Raw genomic sequence first — 16,584 nt, 5'->3', positions numbered from 1 at the left:
GCAGGTTTTTACCTCCAAGGGAGCTGCACGAGAAAGAAGAGACGGGATCGGCTGCATGAAAGGCTCTGGAGGCCACACATGACCTCCGGAGACAAACTCTCCGCGAACCTCCCTGGCAGGTAGGGAAAGCGTCAGCTCTTCCCTGCCTGGATGTGCCAGCGTCTGCCAGCCTCGGCTGGGCACCGCCGCTTCCCCCAGCCGCCCTCCCCTTCCCGGCCACGGCCACGCAGCCTCGGGAAGCGGGGGAAACCTCCCTCACACGCGAGGTCCCTCTCCTGCACGGACCCGGTCACCGGCGGGCTCTGAAGCTGCAGAGGAGACAAGCCGAGCTCACTTCTTTATTTACCACTGCTTTACAAATCATCTTTTTACTGCAAAACAATTATTCCTATGGCGTAGGCACGGTAACCCACGGCGCTGCAGGGAGCCGGGCTATGGCCATCTCCAGAGACCGGTGCCTTTGTTAGCAGACGATCGATAACCGGGGAAGCCTGTGGCAGCCTCATGCCTTTCTGGCACTTACTCGACCAGCTCGGAGTCTGACTTGTGCTTTCCCATTTATCTCAAGCATAAGAAATGGGCTCTGAAATCCAGAGTATCTTTTTTTGTACATTATTTATTTAAGAGGAGTCTTTGGGGTTGCTAAAGAAAAGTGGGATAGCCACAGTCTGACATTTAAAAAAAAAAAAAAAAAAATATATATAGCTTAAATCACATATTTTTAAATTACCCTGTATTATCGAAAGCACAGAAAAAACAGATTTCATTTGTATAAGCATCCGCACAGTTCCTGTCTATTTGTGAAAAGGCTCTTATTTTCCCTCTTTCCTGTACCACAGAATATATAATAAACCATAAAGCGAGTAAGAGGTCTTGTCCAAGACCACAGGACTATTCTCAGGCCATGGGATCGGAGGAGAAAAGGACTCGGCACTCCAGGATGGAGACTAGAATCTCAGGGCCTATCGACTTGGATTCTCTAAAGTGTCTCAAAAGACAGACGCATATGCCTATAAATTCCTCAACAGCTTTTACAACCCAAGTTCTCTGTTTCGTTTTGATATAACCTGTAGATAAAAAAGAGAAAGGGAATTTTCTCAAAATCTTAGTAACTCGGTAGCCTTTTTTAGGCTATATATTGTACAGCCACATAATTTCTAGAGCACATGGTACAAACATCTCAATTATACCACATCTGAATCTACTAAACATTTTTTTTTCCCAGCAGCTAGTTGTCAAGAGTTTGGCTTTCTGTTGTGAATTCGGTTTTAATTGGAACTGGTTCGGTAAACCATTGGTGAAGATTTTAAGCCAAATTTTATTTCAAGATGCCAAAATACTGTCATTCTTTGAGAGTGATTTTTTTTTTTTTTTAAACTACTTGGTGTAACTTGCACATCTTTCCTTAGTGCTGCCTAACTTCTAGGGCTCGTGGGGAGTTGGCTGTCATAGGCTTCATTCAGCGCAGTGCTTCGTTCCTATAAAAATTCAGCAAAAATTCAGGTGCTCATTCCCATTTGTGCTTTCCTGGTGCAAACGATCGTGGTGAGGTCCACCCTCTGATCTTGTTAATTTGTACCTCACAAAGTGCAAGGCCTTTTCATTACACCCGAATGCACGGTGCGTTATCGAATGATTTCTCAAAATAGCAAAGGAAAACAACCTGTAAAACACTCTGTTAGGAGAACTGTATACAAAAGGATTTCTTCTCATTTCTTGGCCTGTCCCATCTTGCAAGGTTTAATGGAACTTTACAAACACGAGGAAAAAATCAGACTTCAGCTAATAAGGCACCTTCTTTTTAATGAAAGGTGAGTGCAAATAGTGCCTCAACTGGAAATTTTGCAAGGCCTGGAGTCAAGAACGAGTCACACAGCTGCACATCCTAAAGGAACTTTGATAATAACACCACTTTAGTGAAGGGTTAAAAATGCTCAGTGTGGGTATCTGGGAGGAAAGTATTATTGCTTGTTTCAGGACTAGAAGCGTTGGAGACAAATTGCAAGGAGAACTCTTGGGAAAATAATATATGTGAGAAAAACTCACCCATTTTGCTGACGGGGGAAATAACCTTGTAGGACAGAGCTCATCTCGGGTCACCCTGACTGGGTATGCTGCACAGGCGCACCGGGCAGATTTTGTACGAAACAGGCGAGAATTGCGTCTAGGCCCAGAGTGAGGAGAGCCGTGACATCCCAGGGGCTTACGGTTGAATGTTGTTGCATATGGAACAATAAGCCTGTATACAAATACGCCTATTTAACCATGGCTCCACTGCCTACAAGCAAACGCTTTCCTTTATTCTTCAGTCTTGCTGTAATAGGAAAGGGATTTTGGACAAGTTCTGTCCTGAGACTTCAACGCCTTCACTTCTGCAGTGTTCCTGAAACAGAAGACATTTGAAGCACCACATTTTTCTTCCCAAACTTCTTTTATCTGGGGAACGAAAACAGCCCAACTGCTTTTCTTGTCTGGTGCCCCACATGTCAAACCAGACCTAAGGAAATACCTCATTCAAAATAACATTTGAAAACAGCCCAAAACATCTTTTATTGCTCTTTTTCACATTTTTACTGCTATGAACCCCTGCCTGCAAGCACTGCATTGGCCTGCGCCCGGCTGGCCTGAGGCATACTCGCATTTGCAGGCAACGCCGCAGTTGTCCCAGTTGGATCCCAGCGCCCACGACACACGCGCACCGGTGGGCGCAGCGACCCTCGCACCTTCCCAACCGCCCTCACAGGCCGGCCACCACCACCGGCGCCTTGGCAGGAAGGGTTTGGTTGCAGAATCGTAGAATTGTTTAGGTTGGAAAAGGCATTTAAGATCACCCAGTCCAACCATTAACCTAACACTACCAAGTCCACCACTAAACCAATTAAGGGGAGAGGAATAATTCATTTCATGTGTCCTGGCTTGGTGGCTGCATTATTCTTTAATGAAAGTAAAACCAGGAATCACTAAGGTTGGAAAGGGTCTCTTAAGATCACCAGTCCAACCATCAACCCAACACCCCCATGCCCACTAAACCATGTCCCAAAGTGCCACCTCTGACCGTTTTTTGAACACAAACATACATACGTGTAAATAAAGGGGTTCATAGAATCATGGAATCGTTGAGGTTGGAAAAGACCTTTAAGATCATCCATTCCAACCATTAACCTACACTACCAAGGGCACCACTGAGCCAATTCAGGGAAGAGTAGCAATTTCATGTTTCCTGGCTTGGTGGCTGGATTATTTTTTAATGAAAGTAAAAACTGGGAATCACTAAGGTTGGAAAGGCCCTCTAAGATCATCAGCCCAACCATCAACCCAACACCACCGTGCCCACTAAACCATGTCCCCAAGTGCCACCTCTGCCTGTTTTTTGAACACAAACATACATACGTGTAAGTAAAGGGGTTTCATCGAATCATTGAGGTTGGAAAAGCCCTTTAAGATCATCCAGTCCAACCATTAACCTAACACTGCCAAGTCCACACTAAACCAATTCAGGGAAGAGCAGCAATTTCATGTTTCCTGGCTTGGTGGCTGGACTAGTTTTTAATGAAAGTAAAAACCAGGAATCACTAAGGTCGGGAAGGCCCTCTAAGATCATCAGTCCAACCATCACCCCAACACCCCCATGCCCACTAAACCATGTCCCCAAGTGCCACCCTCTGCCCGTTTTTTAACCCCTCCAGGGCTGGGGACTCCCCCACCTCTCTGGGCAGCCTGTTCCAGCGCTTGGCCACCCTTTCCATGAAGAAATTTCTCCCAATATCCAACCTAAACCTCCCCCGGCGCAGCTTGAGCCCATTTCCTCTCGTCCTATCGCTGTTCCTTGGCAGCAGAGCCCGACCCCCCTCCCTGCCCCCTCCTGCCAGGAGCTGCAGAGCGATCAGGCCTCCCCTCAGCCTCCTCGCCCCCAGCCCCTCAGGGCCGCCGCCGCGCGCTGACCGCTCGGACAGCTCCGCGCGCCGCCCGCCCGGAGCATGCCGGGAGCGGGGCGGAGGCCGCGCGCAGCCGCCGCTCGCCTCAGCGCCGCCTCCCGCCTCAGGGGCCCGATGGTGGTCGCGGCGGCGGGGCGCGATGAGCCGCCCGTCCTCCGCCGGCCCCGGCGCTAGCAAGCCCTGCGGCAAGCAGCAGCAACAGCAGCAGCACGCCTCGTCCCCCGCCGTGCCCGCCGCCGTCCTGCCGGGTCCCGGCGGGGCGTCTCCGCCGCCTCCCCCCCCGCCTCCTCCTCCTCCTCCTCCTCCTCCGCCGCCGCCGCAACAGCAGCAGCATCACGAACTGACTTCGCTCTTCGAGTGCCCCGTCTGCTTCGACTATGTGCTGCCGCCCATCCTGCAGTGTCAGGCCGGGCACCTGGTCTGCAATCCATGCAGGGAGAAGCTGAGCCTCTGCCCCACTTGCCGGGGCTCCCTCACCCCCAGCATCAGGAACCTGGCCATGGAGAAGGTGGCCTCGGCCGTGCTCTTCCCCTGCAAGGTAAGGGTTTTGGCAGGGAGACGGGGATGGGGGGGGCCGGGCGGCCCGGGAGGGCCGCCCGGCCCCCCCCATCCCCGTCCCCCTGCCCCCTCTCTCATTGCTTCCCCCCCCCAGACACTTTCCCCCACGAAAACAAGGTGCGCGGCCCCGCAACAGCCCAAAGAAAAGAGAAAAAACTTTCTTTCTCACTATAAAACTTCGGGTGTCGGCGGCTGGCAGTCGTCGCGTGTCCCCTCCGCCAGCAGCACGGCAGAAACGCCGACCCGTTTGGGTGTCTCGCCGTCACGAGGACCTCAAAGCGCGGGGTTTGTGGTTGGTTTTTTTAATTTCTAAGCGGCGAAGAAACGCGCGATCTTCTTTCAGCCCCCCCCCCAAAAAAAAAATAACAAACCCACTCGTTCGCCGTCAAAACACAGCGAGCCAGCCGGGGTAGGTGCAGGGTCGTGTTTGGCCGTGTCTGCGCTGGCCTGCGATTTGCACGCTGAGCAGACCGAGGAGGGGAGAACAGATCGATGCAGGATCTCCCCGACGGGTTTACATCTCGTCTTTATCGCTAGTTTGATATTGCAGCTTACAAGAAGACTCTTAAGGAGGCTTCTAAGCTTCATCCAATGTAAGCAACAGCAGGTCCGCTTGGCAGTTTGTAGAAGGTGACGATTTCTTGCTATTTACAATAATGCCCACGCTGAAGACACCCTAGGAGTCTCCTCCCTCAACAGCGCATGGGATTCATCCAGAGCCACTGCAGACAGCAAAGCTGTAGCTCTGCAAAGTCTTCATCTTCTGATGGTCCTCCTGCCTTTACTTCCTCCCCATCCTAAATGCAGAACAGAAAAGGAGGCGCTTGCTGGCCTCCATTAGCCTGTTCCGTGGTTCTGCAGGTTTCTGAAGTAAAATAAGATGACGGGAGTGCCACCAGCCTTCAAAAGCAAAACTTCTAAGGATTCTTTCCAATTCACTGAAAATCCTGCTCTAAGTATCAGCCTAGTATTTGGCATAATCAGCAGATACGAAGGCTAGATCTTGTATTCCCCCCCCCCCACCCCCAGTTATTTTAACCTATGCTGATGCTCAGTCTTAAAAAAAGTGGAGGTAGAAGAAATTCTGTGCGTGTCTCTCGTTAGTCCTCTGCAGCCCTCCTTTGGAAGGGCAGGGGCTGGTAAGCTGTCGGGTCAGTAATTACATCTGAATTATTCTTTTTTCAAGTCTGGTCTGTCCCAGCACTATTTCAAGTATTCAGATTAAACATTTAAGTCTCTTTTTTTTTTTTTAAGTGAGTTTTCTGTTTAAAAGAACTAGGTGAACTGCTCTAAAGTGCATGTCCTTCCTAATAGACATTTACCAGGATGGCAGATACATACACGCAGGCAACGCTGAGTGTGTCCTTTTTATGTCTTCCTGGAACCCCTCGACGCTCATACCTCTGTAATAGCACAAGCACTTTAAAACCGCAGGCTGAAGTGATGGAGGGACAGGTACAGGAACTGCTGGAGCCGTCGCTGATGTGGAATATGAGAAGAAAGTTTTAAAATACAGCGCTGTCCGTGGCGAGGTGGAGAGCCATGGTCAGGCTGGCAGTGGGAGCAAGGGAGCCGGAGCAGGCACTGCCGGGCTCCGGCGGTGCATGGCGAGCTTTCCGGTGAGAGCCGCGAGCAGGCCCTCGCCACCTCTGCCCGGAAAAGGCAGACCCTAGCAGCAGCTTTCCCCGGCTAGCCCACAGGAGCATCGTTACGGATGCGCAGGGAGTAGCGGCACCTCCCAACCATATCGTCCATGTCAAGTCCTGCAGCGCAGCGTGGATGGTGGCGAGAGCCCTGTCTGCTTCAGGGGGCTGGCTGGGTCGCAGGATGGGATGGCTGTCAGCGTCTTGCGGAGCTTCTGAGAGCGTGGGGCTGTTTCACTGCTCACCCGTGAACGGGAGCTAACCTCGGCAGCAGTAACAGATGGAGCGCAGTGGCGGGACACGGGTCCTCTCTGCTGAACGCAGCAACAAGTGCAGCGAGACGCACGCCCAGCTGTGACCCACTCCGAGCCCAAGGGAATACAAACAGCCAGTGCGGGTTTTTCACAGAAACGCTGGCCTAGTTCTCATTTTCTAAAGTGTCTCGTCGGTCTCGTCTGTGACAGCTGGTATTCCCTGCTTGTCCTAAACGAAACGGATGCCTCCGGGCTGGAGCAGCTCCCCAGACCAGAGTCCTCGCAGCCCGTCATTGCACTGAGGTGCAGCTCTGCTGCCTGCAGGGTGCCAGTCTCTCCAGCAGCTAAACTGCTGGGCAGGACTCCTGCCTGCTCATCCCCAGGCGCTGTGGGTAAACAAAGCGTGGGAGAAGGAAGAAAAAGCCTACAGACTCTTCCCCGTGAAGAGGAGACGATAAGATGTTCCTAACTTTACCTGTCAGACATTACTTTACTCACTTGATAACAGAAAGGTTTCTTAAGCCCTTAGTTGACGGGATTGGCTTCTTCACCCCTTGAGGTTCGCTTTCTCTGTGGGTAGAGGAGTAAGCACCAACAAAGAGGAGTGTGTCCAAGAACAGCCCCCACGCCGGGAGAACCGAATAGCGATCCCTGCGTCTGACGGGCAAGTTCTGGTTCAGGTGTATCAGCTGTAAACACTTCTGCAGTTGGGCATTCTCTAAATATAAATAAGGCGGCAGCTAGCATGTGTCAACCAGTTAAGAAAATGGCATTTCCAGAAATTCCTCCAAGTATTACTCCTGTGGTTGATGTCGTGCTCTTCAAAGCAGTGCCTTGGCAAAGGAGGGACGCCGGTGAGGTTTGCAATGGCTGAAGCAAGTGCCGGGGATCGGGCAGCTCAAGGTCTTGGTTATGGGACTGGGAGAGTTTTGGCTCTGACCCAGTGGTGGTTTTGGTGGTCTCTGCAGTAACCCAAGGTGCGGGTCTGTGCTGGTCGGCGTGTCAGAGGCTGCCGCTGCAGCAAGCAGGAGGCTGTGGACTGGGCTCATGCCGGCTCGGGGCCTGGTTTGGTTTCTTAGTACAGCGCCTGCAAGCCAGTTTGGAGCTGAGAGAGCTGGAAAGAGACTGAACCAGCAGCGGTCGGTGTGCCGCACCTCGCAGCTGCCCGGCGAGATCCTAGCGCAGGCACGAGCCCTGGGCCACGGCACGTGGGAGGGGACAGCTGGGGCAGCGCAGGGGCTGGCAACAGCCCCTGGCCCCAGATGCGTGCAGGGGCAGGATGTCGAGTTCCCCCGCGCTGCGCTGCGCTGCTGTGATCACAGGTGCATCCTCTGAGTTGCCTAGCTCGGACCTGCGGACCCGAAAACACGGCACTCGGAGCCCCGCGTCCCAGATCGCGCTGCGGTATGACCCGTGCAGGAGCGTGCGTCCTCCCCGCGCACCAGCGTCCGTGAGCGAGCGATCCGTCCCCCGCTCGTCGGGCACCCAGCAGCTCCTTGCAGAGGCAGAGGTGTCAATAAGCGTCTGCTCCTCTTCCCTCGCACACCCTCTCTTTTATGTGGATTTTTTTTCTGCCATGAGCAATTCCTGCTCTGCTGCTTTCACTGTTCCCAAGAGCTGCAAAGTGAAATTAGCACGCATTAATGTTTTTTCACTCTTACTTCTTGGGCCCAGAAACAGCAATGAAGCGTCAGGGCTGTAATGCTCGGTCAGTGCTTACGCAGGTCACCGGCAGCCAGCGGGGAGGTGGCCCACCGTCCCCCTCGGCGGTGGGTGCCCATTGGGTGCTGCAGCAGCACCGGGGTTTCGGCAAGAGCCGCCCCACACCAGCCCACCGCGCGGCAGGGCCTGGCCCTGGCCTGACTCACCTGTGGTTTGCAATGCATTAAGCAAACGTGACATAAGCTTTCGGCGAGGGGCAGAAATTGGAGCTCCAAAAAAGTGTGAAGGAGCAAATAGAGATGGCGGTCTGTCCAGAGGAGGTCCCCGCACTTCTAGAGATAACTGTGGAGGGTACTCGAAATCAATAGGACTGAGACACGACAGAGCCAACAGAAAACAGAGATTTGGTGTTGCCTGTGGCTGTGGTTGCTTTGAGGGTTGTTCTTCTTAAAATGCTTTAAGAAAGAATTACAGTTATTGCATCCCTGCACTTTACAGGGCTTCTGGAAAAAAAAAAAATAGGGGGATTTAAATCTTAAAGTCACAGTAAAGTTACTGAAAATATAAAATGCCTTTTAGTGCTCTAAGCAATCTGCAGAAGATAAAATGCACATCATAAATACACTCAAACTCCTAATTAATGAATGCCAAAAGGAATTTGTTATTTTCTTTCATCTTTTAAATAAGTGCAAATGGAAAATAATATAAAGGTACTATCTAGTTATAAAGCTGACCTAATTTGAGTATAGGTCCTTCTGTAACTTTGGGGTTTCTGTCCGATACTGGCTATGAAAGAAAATAAATCTTACAAATTTGCAGCTGCATGAGGAGACACCAGAATCCATTTTCACAGCAGTGCGTGAGATACACTGTGATCGTTAGCTGCTAAACTTGGAACTGTGACCTGGCTAACTGAGCAGCACAGGGCGGGAGAGGCGTTTCTCAATTTCACCACGTCATCCAAAGTCTGCAGGAAGGCAAGTAGAGCTGTGCGTGTTCTCTGTTGTCACCGGCAGAACTGCGGTCCTTGTGTAACCACGAGTTATTAGCCGAGATCTGTGCCCTGCCGTGTTTTGCTAGCCTTTTGTGGTGGGACTTGACAAACAGCGATGTTCATGCTTGAGCGATCTTGGCGTGGCCATGGAAATGACATGGGACCAGCATTCCTCATCTGCCCTGTGTAAAACTGCAGGCAGTTCCTGCTTGCGTTTCAGTTTACAGTAGAGCTTACCTGCGACATACACAGGCAAAACCTAGCCCAGCACTAAGGAAAATATCCAATAGCGAACCCAGCGTTTGTTTACACACTGACAGCAGCCCAGTTGGGCAGCTATACGGATGGCATTTAGCAATGTAGAATAGGGAAAAAGAAACAACCAAACCACCAACCCCAAAACTTCTGCGTAGGTACACCAGTAATTATCAGTGCTGTGATTAACTCAACCTAACAGTAAGGTTTACTTATAATAAAGGAAATTACTTTTCTAGTTATTGCATACAGTTAAAAAAAAATCTAAGTACATGGGGCTTGATTTTTCAGGGGTTTGAAACCCCATTCTTGCCAGCTTTCCTAGCGGTGGTGATGCTCTGCATCTGGGAAGCTAGGACAGATACCTCGCATGAAGAGTCTTCCAGCATCCTTTAACACAGCCACCTCTAACTGGAGATACTGCCGTGTTTCTGAGTTTCCAGATGCTTCTGGTCCTTTTGAAGAAAAATGAATCCAGTAAATTCATTGTATTGTACTCTGATGCTTTGCTTTGCAGAAAAAAATTGAAAGTCTTTCTGCACCTCACAACCAACACTTTGGATTTAAAAAGTGGAAGGCATAGTGAGACTCTGTATTAACTGAGAAGTCTTAAATAATACCAGACTAATCTCTTGCTTTGATTTTCTTTAGACAGGTGGTAGGAGGTAGGCAGACCTGCTTATGTCCTTAGACTACTGCTGCTACTCCATGAGTTCAAGGGAAAGCATGATGGGTTTCCCACGTAAGCAAACAACTTGCAAACAGAAATTGCACATTTATGTTGTTATTGTATACAAACTTACTCCTCTATATTGTCCAATGCTGTCTCTACGGTCTCTTCAGAGCTTTTCTTTAATTAAAAAAAAAAACCAAACTGTCACTTTAAAGATTTTAAGCAAATATACTAAACCTAAGTAAGGTCACACTTCCTATTTCCAAGACATAGTAGACGCTAAGAAAGCGGTGGGGTGTTTTTCCTGATAAAAACGTGTGTTTATTTTGTTTTTAACTGAACAGACATCCCTTACACGTAGGGGTCTGCTTGCGTCACCCTACCTGCACACGTGCATAGAGCCCGCCCGCTCTGAATGAAACGACACAATGCTCTCTGGTCCTTTCCCAGGTGAGCCATACCAGCAGACCCAGCACTGCTGGCAGAGCAGAGTTTATAAATGCGCTCTGCTGGGCAGCTGGCTGTGGCCCGAGCCGGTTTCCTCACCGGTGCGAGGCTCCGGAAGGCACAGAGGCTCGCCGTTTTCTGGGCTGGACCTCACCGTGCATCCCTGGGGGAGCTGCCATGGGTCACTGCTAGACTGGGCTGAGCACCTGTGCCCAAGCTTGGCTGAATGCTTCTGGAGGGATCTTAAAAGCAGGGAGAGATGGTTTACAAAGCACTGGAGGAGGGAGAAGCACGAGAGGGTCCCTGAACACTGCTGACACACACACAGGAGCAGGCAGGCCTCTTCTTTCCAGCAGCATTATTTGTAGCTCAAGCTACCTGTATGCTAGAGGGAGAGTCTGCTGGGTAGAGCAGGAGGGATTTAGACTCAGCAGTCTATTCGCAGCTCTGCTACTGATTTCCCATGTGGCTTCAGACAAGTTACTTTAATCCTGTGTCCCTGCCTTCGTTTACAGGGTTGATAATACCGGCCTGTCTCTGCTGAGCACTTTCAAGCTTAACTGATGTTTTCCGAATGCTTTAGGACACTCAGAAAGCTATCCTGTCAAAGGGAGGTTCAGAGCAGCACACACAGAGTGACATATCTGGCAAAAAAATGGCATGCTGTATGTGATGAGTCATGTATATGGTGATGAACTCTGAGCTGACCGTTTCCTCTTAGGAAAGAGAATAGAGTGCTGAACAAATGACTATGAAAACAAGTACATAATACTTTCCAGCATGGAATACTAGAAATGATAAGGGCAATGAAAAAGCAGAAAACAGTCATGCCAGCCCAGGCATTAGAGTCATACCTGCACCGTTAGCACCATGCACAGCCCTGGCTCCCCATCTCAAGGCGGACGCAGTAGAAGTGAAAGAGGTGCACAGGCCAAGCAGCTCAAAGATACAGTATAACCTGTACACAGGGAGAGGCAATGCGGGTTTTTGAGGGGGATGCTAAAGATCAATAACATTTGCCAAGCAGCACAAAGACAGCAAGTCAGTTTTTGCTGTTCAGTCTCCCATCATTGGTAGGGCTCCTCACCAAGTGAAACCTGCAGCGATGGGTTTGGGAGCACACAAAAGCGGGTACTTCTCACAGTGAAGGGCAAACCCACCACTATTTGCTCATCTTGTTTTTACGCTCTCACTTCTGTAGTCACCACTGGTTGCTTTCACATTGACATCTGGTTTTGCCCAACCAGCAGCTTGTATATCCTTCCTAATTTTGTTAATGAGGTTAGATTCGGAGCTGCTCTTCAACACACTGCATGATGGAAGTGTTAACAGGGGTATGAACGTGGGAAAAACCAGCAGGCCAGTGGGGCTGGAAGCGTGCGCGTACCTGGGTCGCTGCGCTACACGGCAGGGCAGCGGGCATGGCAGACCACGCGTTTGCCGTGATGGGGCTTCTGCCTTTGGCAGGAGGACACCTCGTTCCACTGCAGCGCCCTGCAATAAAGCCGTTAGCAGAGGATTAAGCAGCAGGGGCAGACACAGTAAGCAAGGGCTCACGTTAACTCTTTATGGCTTATAAAACCAGCTCCTCCAGAAGCACAAGCTCAAGTTTCTGTCCCGGTATTCCTAGCGCAGTATTTCTAGTGCTTGCAGCATGGGTGATTTGCACCTTGGGCATTTGACCCTTTGAGCTGAAACTTCTTGCACGCATAATTAGCCCAGAAATAACCATTTATACCTTGTTTATGTCTGTCTTCAAGGAAGCGTCATAGTGTCTGTAAGCAGCCACAGACACGTGTCGTAAAGTGCGTGATAGTGTTAGTGGTGTTGGTATCACTACAGATACCTGCAGGCTGGGGGAGCTGTGCTCTTGGGAAGAATAGGAGAGACTGTTTTCTATGGAGGTAGCATGAAAGCACTGTAGTCAGTGTGGACAACTGAACTGATAAGAAAAAGGGAAAGCACCCCCAGTTGTTTAAAGCAAATTAACCATCTAACATGCCCGACGACATTAAGAGAAGTTCGATGGTACTCACTTGTGCGCTAGGTTTACGCTCGGTGAAAAATTGTCCTCTCGCTCTCCACTTCTCAACAACCGCAGTGTTGAAACTGTTCCAGCGTTTAAAAAAAGCTGTGGGGAATCTGCATTTGAATTTAATGGAAGTACTTTTTCTCTGTGATGGTAATAAGGTACAGCTATTAAAAATAATTCACTGTGTGTAGCTGTTTGCTGAAACTAGAATCCTTTGTTCTTTTTAAAGAAAAAAAAATACAAACCAGGACCACTTCAGCTGATCTGGACCTATCAGATCTAATTACAACTCAGCCTTACAATCCATTTTATCTGAATTCTTGCATTAGGGAAAAAAAAACCCAACCACAAAAGACAAGAAGAATCCATTTTTAAGTGGAAACAAAATTAAGTAGAGCTCAGTTCTGAATCCAGGGCTAAATAGAAGTACCTAATGTAAAATGTGCAATGAGAACAAGAGTTCTGGTTGATCACCAGTGTTTCCAGTTGACAGGTGGGAGCAGCGAACAGTAGTGCTGGTGCCTTTCCTGACGGCTTGTATTTGTTTTTTTCTTCCAGTACGCCACGACAGGCTGCTCTCTGATGCTCCATCACACAGAAAAGACAAAGCATGAAGAGATCTGTGAGTATCGTCCCTACTCCTGCCCGTGCCCGGGTGCCTCCTGTAAATGGCAGGGATCCTTGGAAGCCGTGATGTCCCACCTCATGCACGTCCACAAAAGCATTACCACCCTTCAGGGAGAAGACATCGTTTTTCTTGCCACAGACATTAACCTTCCAGGTGCGGTTGACTGGGTGATGATGCAGTCGTGCTTTGGTCACCACTTCATGCTGGTGCTGGAGAAACAAGAGAAGTACGAAGGTCACCAGCAGTTTTTCGCCATCGTGCTGCTCATCGGCACCCGTAAGCAAGCGGAGAACTTTGCATACAGACTGGAGCTGAACGGCAACCGCCGCCGGCTGACCTGGGAGGCAACGCCGCGCTCCATCCATGACGGGGTGCCTGCGGCCATTCTGAACAGCGACTGCCTAGTTTTTGACACGGCTATAGCGCACCTTTTTGCTGACAACGGAAACCTCGGCATTAACGTGACTATTTCTACGTGTTGTCCGTGATGTATTTGCGTAGCTAGCGAAACCTAGGCTGTCTGGACATAGTGCTTTACATTCACCAAGGGTTTTCTTTTTGTTCTGGTTTTTTTAATGATATTCAACTATGTCATCATGTACACTAAGACTCCTAACCAGCCAACATTTTTAACTTTGGAAAGAAGAGAAACAAGAGCGTCCTGTAAGTAATATGAGTGGGAAAAGGTCTTTTTAAATTCTTGGGTGCCTTAGGAAGATTCCCCACACACAGTCACCTTTTTTAATTTAATTATATTTTATTTAAAGAGTGCTTCCACATAGCTTAAGAGACTTGAAGTACTGCATTCCTGTTTGGAGCACACCTAAAAGTCCTTTCAGCAGGAACACAGACTTGCTCTCTCACTGGTGAGCTTTAATAGCAGTTTTTAGTAGGTGGGAAAGAAATCCAAGCAGCCTCTCACAATAGAGGTTGTGACTCAAAGGGGAACAATAGGTACTTCAGTGTTGATACTCTGTTTCCCGCTACCTTATTAAAAAGGGATGGGCATTGGATCATTTGCTGTGTTTTTAAAGGAAAAAAGGGGAGGAGGGGCTGGGGTGAAGCATGGCGGGTTTCACAGAGCGTGGGAATTGCCGCCTCCTGTCCGTTTTAGGGGGATCAGTGAGCCCAGCACACGGCACAGCCGGGCACAGGTGAAAGCAGGAGGCACACATCTCATGCATCTCAAACAGCTAGAGCCGATAATACAGAAATAAGCTGTCCACATGCAGCTTCCCTTGGAGACATACTTGACTATTGATTATTGTAAAAGACTAATAATATAGCAAGAGCTTTATGGCCAGTGTCGCATCATTTGCTATTTAAGTTTTGTTGCCATATTTACTTTTATTTTGTAATAAATATTTTGCAAAAACTACACCGCAGGTCATGCTGTGCTAACACGCGTGCGCAGCAGTAGCTGTTGCTTCCTGGTTACTTTGCGCGCTCTGCCTCGCGGGACGTGCTGGGCTTCCCCGGGCACAGGCGAAGCTCGCCCAGGCGAGCGGCAGGACGCTGCAGGGTGCTCCCCCTGCCACCTCCCAGCCCTGCTGCTGGCGAGGGCCACTTTGCGGCACAAACAGCAGAACCGGGTGGGGATTTGAGTCGCAGGGGCAACAGTGACAGCCCGACTCGTGCAAACTGCAATCACGGTCTGTCACCGAAGCTGAATCTGCCTGCAGCTCCCCTCTGTGACCAGAACCCTCTGCCTGAATCACTCAAGAAAAATACTAGCTCCGCATATGGCTTTGCTCAATATTAAGATGTTTGCTATTTGGAAGAGGCAGTGAGTTGTGAGGTGATACGGTCCGCTGAGTTATTCAGTGGTAGGAAGCCTCACAACAGTGGAAAAACTACATGTAAAGTGACAGATGCAGCTTGGTGTGAATAAATATAATACACAGGGAGGAAAAACAGTCCTAACTGCATCCCTCCAGGGAATTGCTCTTTGGAGTTATGACGGAGTCCTATGCAAACGTCACCCAGTGCCTGGTAGCAGTCCCCAGAAAAGCGCACGAGAGAACGACGAGGACCGCATCAGCGAAAGGAAGCTTGTTCCAGCCTTGAGAATTTGGAAGTGCCCACGGGAGAAAACCTCCCAAGGAATTACTCTCATCTTTTCGTACCTAGTTCCTATAAAGATCCTACATTTGATCTCATTTACACTGTGCTGGCAGAACCCCAGCGGCATCAGCCAAGCAAACTAATCTGCTCCTGCTTAAGCAGGATCAAAGTCAAGCTCTGGCTCTGACAGGCTTTAACACCTGTGCTTTCAGCAGAACTTGTTAAGCAAGAATTCCTAAAGATTTGATTCATTTTCCCTTATTTCAGCAACATTTATAGTGGAAGATAATTTTTCTTACTGACAGGTGGGACATAAGAGCTTTTTTGTGTAAAACAAAACTCTCTCTGATTATAGCAGGATTAATGAAAGTAATTACTTCAGTATTGCCTACAACCCACATTATTTCATTAGGTCTTTCCACACCATTCAGTTCTGAAGGAGTGGCAAACTTTTGTTATATCTCGCAGAAAAAAAAAAACCAAACCCAACACCCAGTATCTTTTCTGACTGAAACTGAATTTAGGATAAGGAATACCTCAGCTGGTACTGCCAAAGAGTGATGTGTTTCCTCTTCAGATCAGTGAATGAGCAGGTGACACTTGTTCCAGCACTCCATCAAAGTGTTTCAGGTTTTCTCCTCTGCAGAGCTGGGCACAACACAGCTGGTACTACTTCTGAGGGTGATGCCCGAGGACCAGAGGCAGGAGAGGCTTGCAGGGCACCAGCACCTTGCCAAGGGAAGTGGCAGCACATCAGTAAATGGGTGAAAGCTCCTCAAAATACTCAGAAAAAAGTTACTGAGGCTAGCCTGGTTTTCTCAACAAAACTCCTGACCACCACTTTAAACACAAAGAAAAATGCAACACTCCTAGGGACTGAGGAATTTATAGCAAGAGTACGGCACAACTGGAGCGGCTCCCGCCTGCGGCTGTGCCAGCGTCGTGCTGCGCGCTGTGAGGACAGGCGCTCGCACCCGCCCACGCCGCAACCAGAAGCGAAAGCTGTGGCAATACCGGGATCTGCACCAGCCGACCACGGACACGGTCTCTTGGGATGCCAACGCTACGGGGAGCTATCGGCACCGACGGCACCTGAGCAGCGTGTCCAAACACTGTACTAATACCACTGGCTGCACCTCAGCCTAGTCTTTCAATTTTTAAAAATGAGTAAGACTTACTTATTTTGTTGTAGAACTTATGTGTTTGTAAGACAACTGCAAATTCTTACACAGAGCCCAGATAATGGTAGCACATACACATTGCCCGAAGGTGAGTCTAAAGCCTGCGTTTGTTTGCAAATGACGTATTGCTTTCTTTTGTTCTCCGAGCTGTAAGTACAAATTCCTTGGGGGGATTCAACAGCACCCAGTCCTACAGGAGACATCAGCAACAGATGTATAACAACCATACGACACAAGTGTAAGAAATACGTATAGGCA

At 49.4% G+C, this 16,584-nt stretch overlaps 1 protein-coding gene across 1 annotated transcript; it reads left to right on the top strand.

Annotated features, from left to right (window-relative positions):
- The first annotated feature begins 4,074 nt into the window (after window positions 1-4,074).
- Window positions 4,075-13,569, top strand: SIAH2 (siah E3 ubiquitin protein ligase 2). The gene is made up of 2 exons (XM_075716652.1): window positions 4,075-4,473; window positions 13,012-13,569. Exons 1-2 carry the CDS (start codon window positions 4,075-4,077, stop codon window positions 13,567-13,569), a joined length of 957 nt encoding a protein of 318 aa, XP_075572767.1.
- The last annotated feature ends 3,015 nt before the right edge of the window (window positions 13,570-16,584 follow it).

The sequence above is a fragment of the Pelecanus crispus genome, chromosome 9 (genome assembly GCF_030463565.1).
Source record: "Pelecanus crispus isolate bPelCri1 chromosome 9, bPelCri1.pri, whole genome shotgun sequence".
NCBI classification, from domain to species: domain Eukaryota; kingdom Metazoa; phylum Chordata; class Aves; order Pelecaniformes; family Pelecanidae; genus Pelecanus; species Pelecanus crispus.
This window is presented reverse-complemented; position numbering and strand designations above follow the sequence as displayed.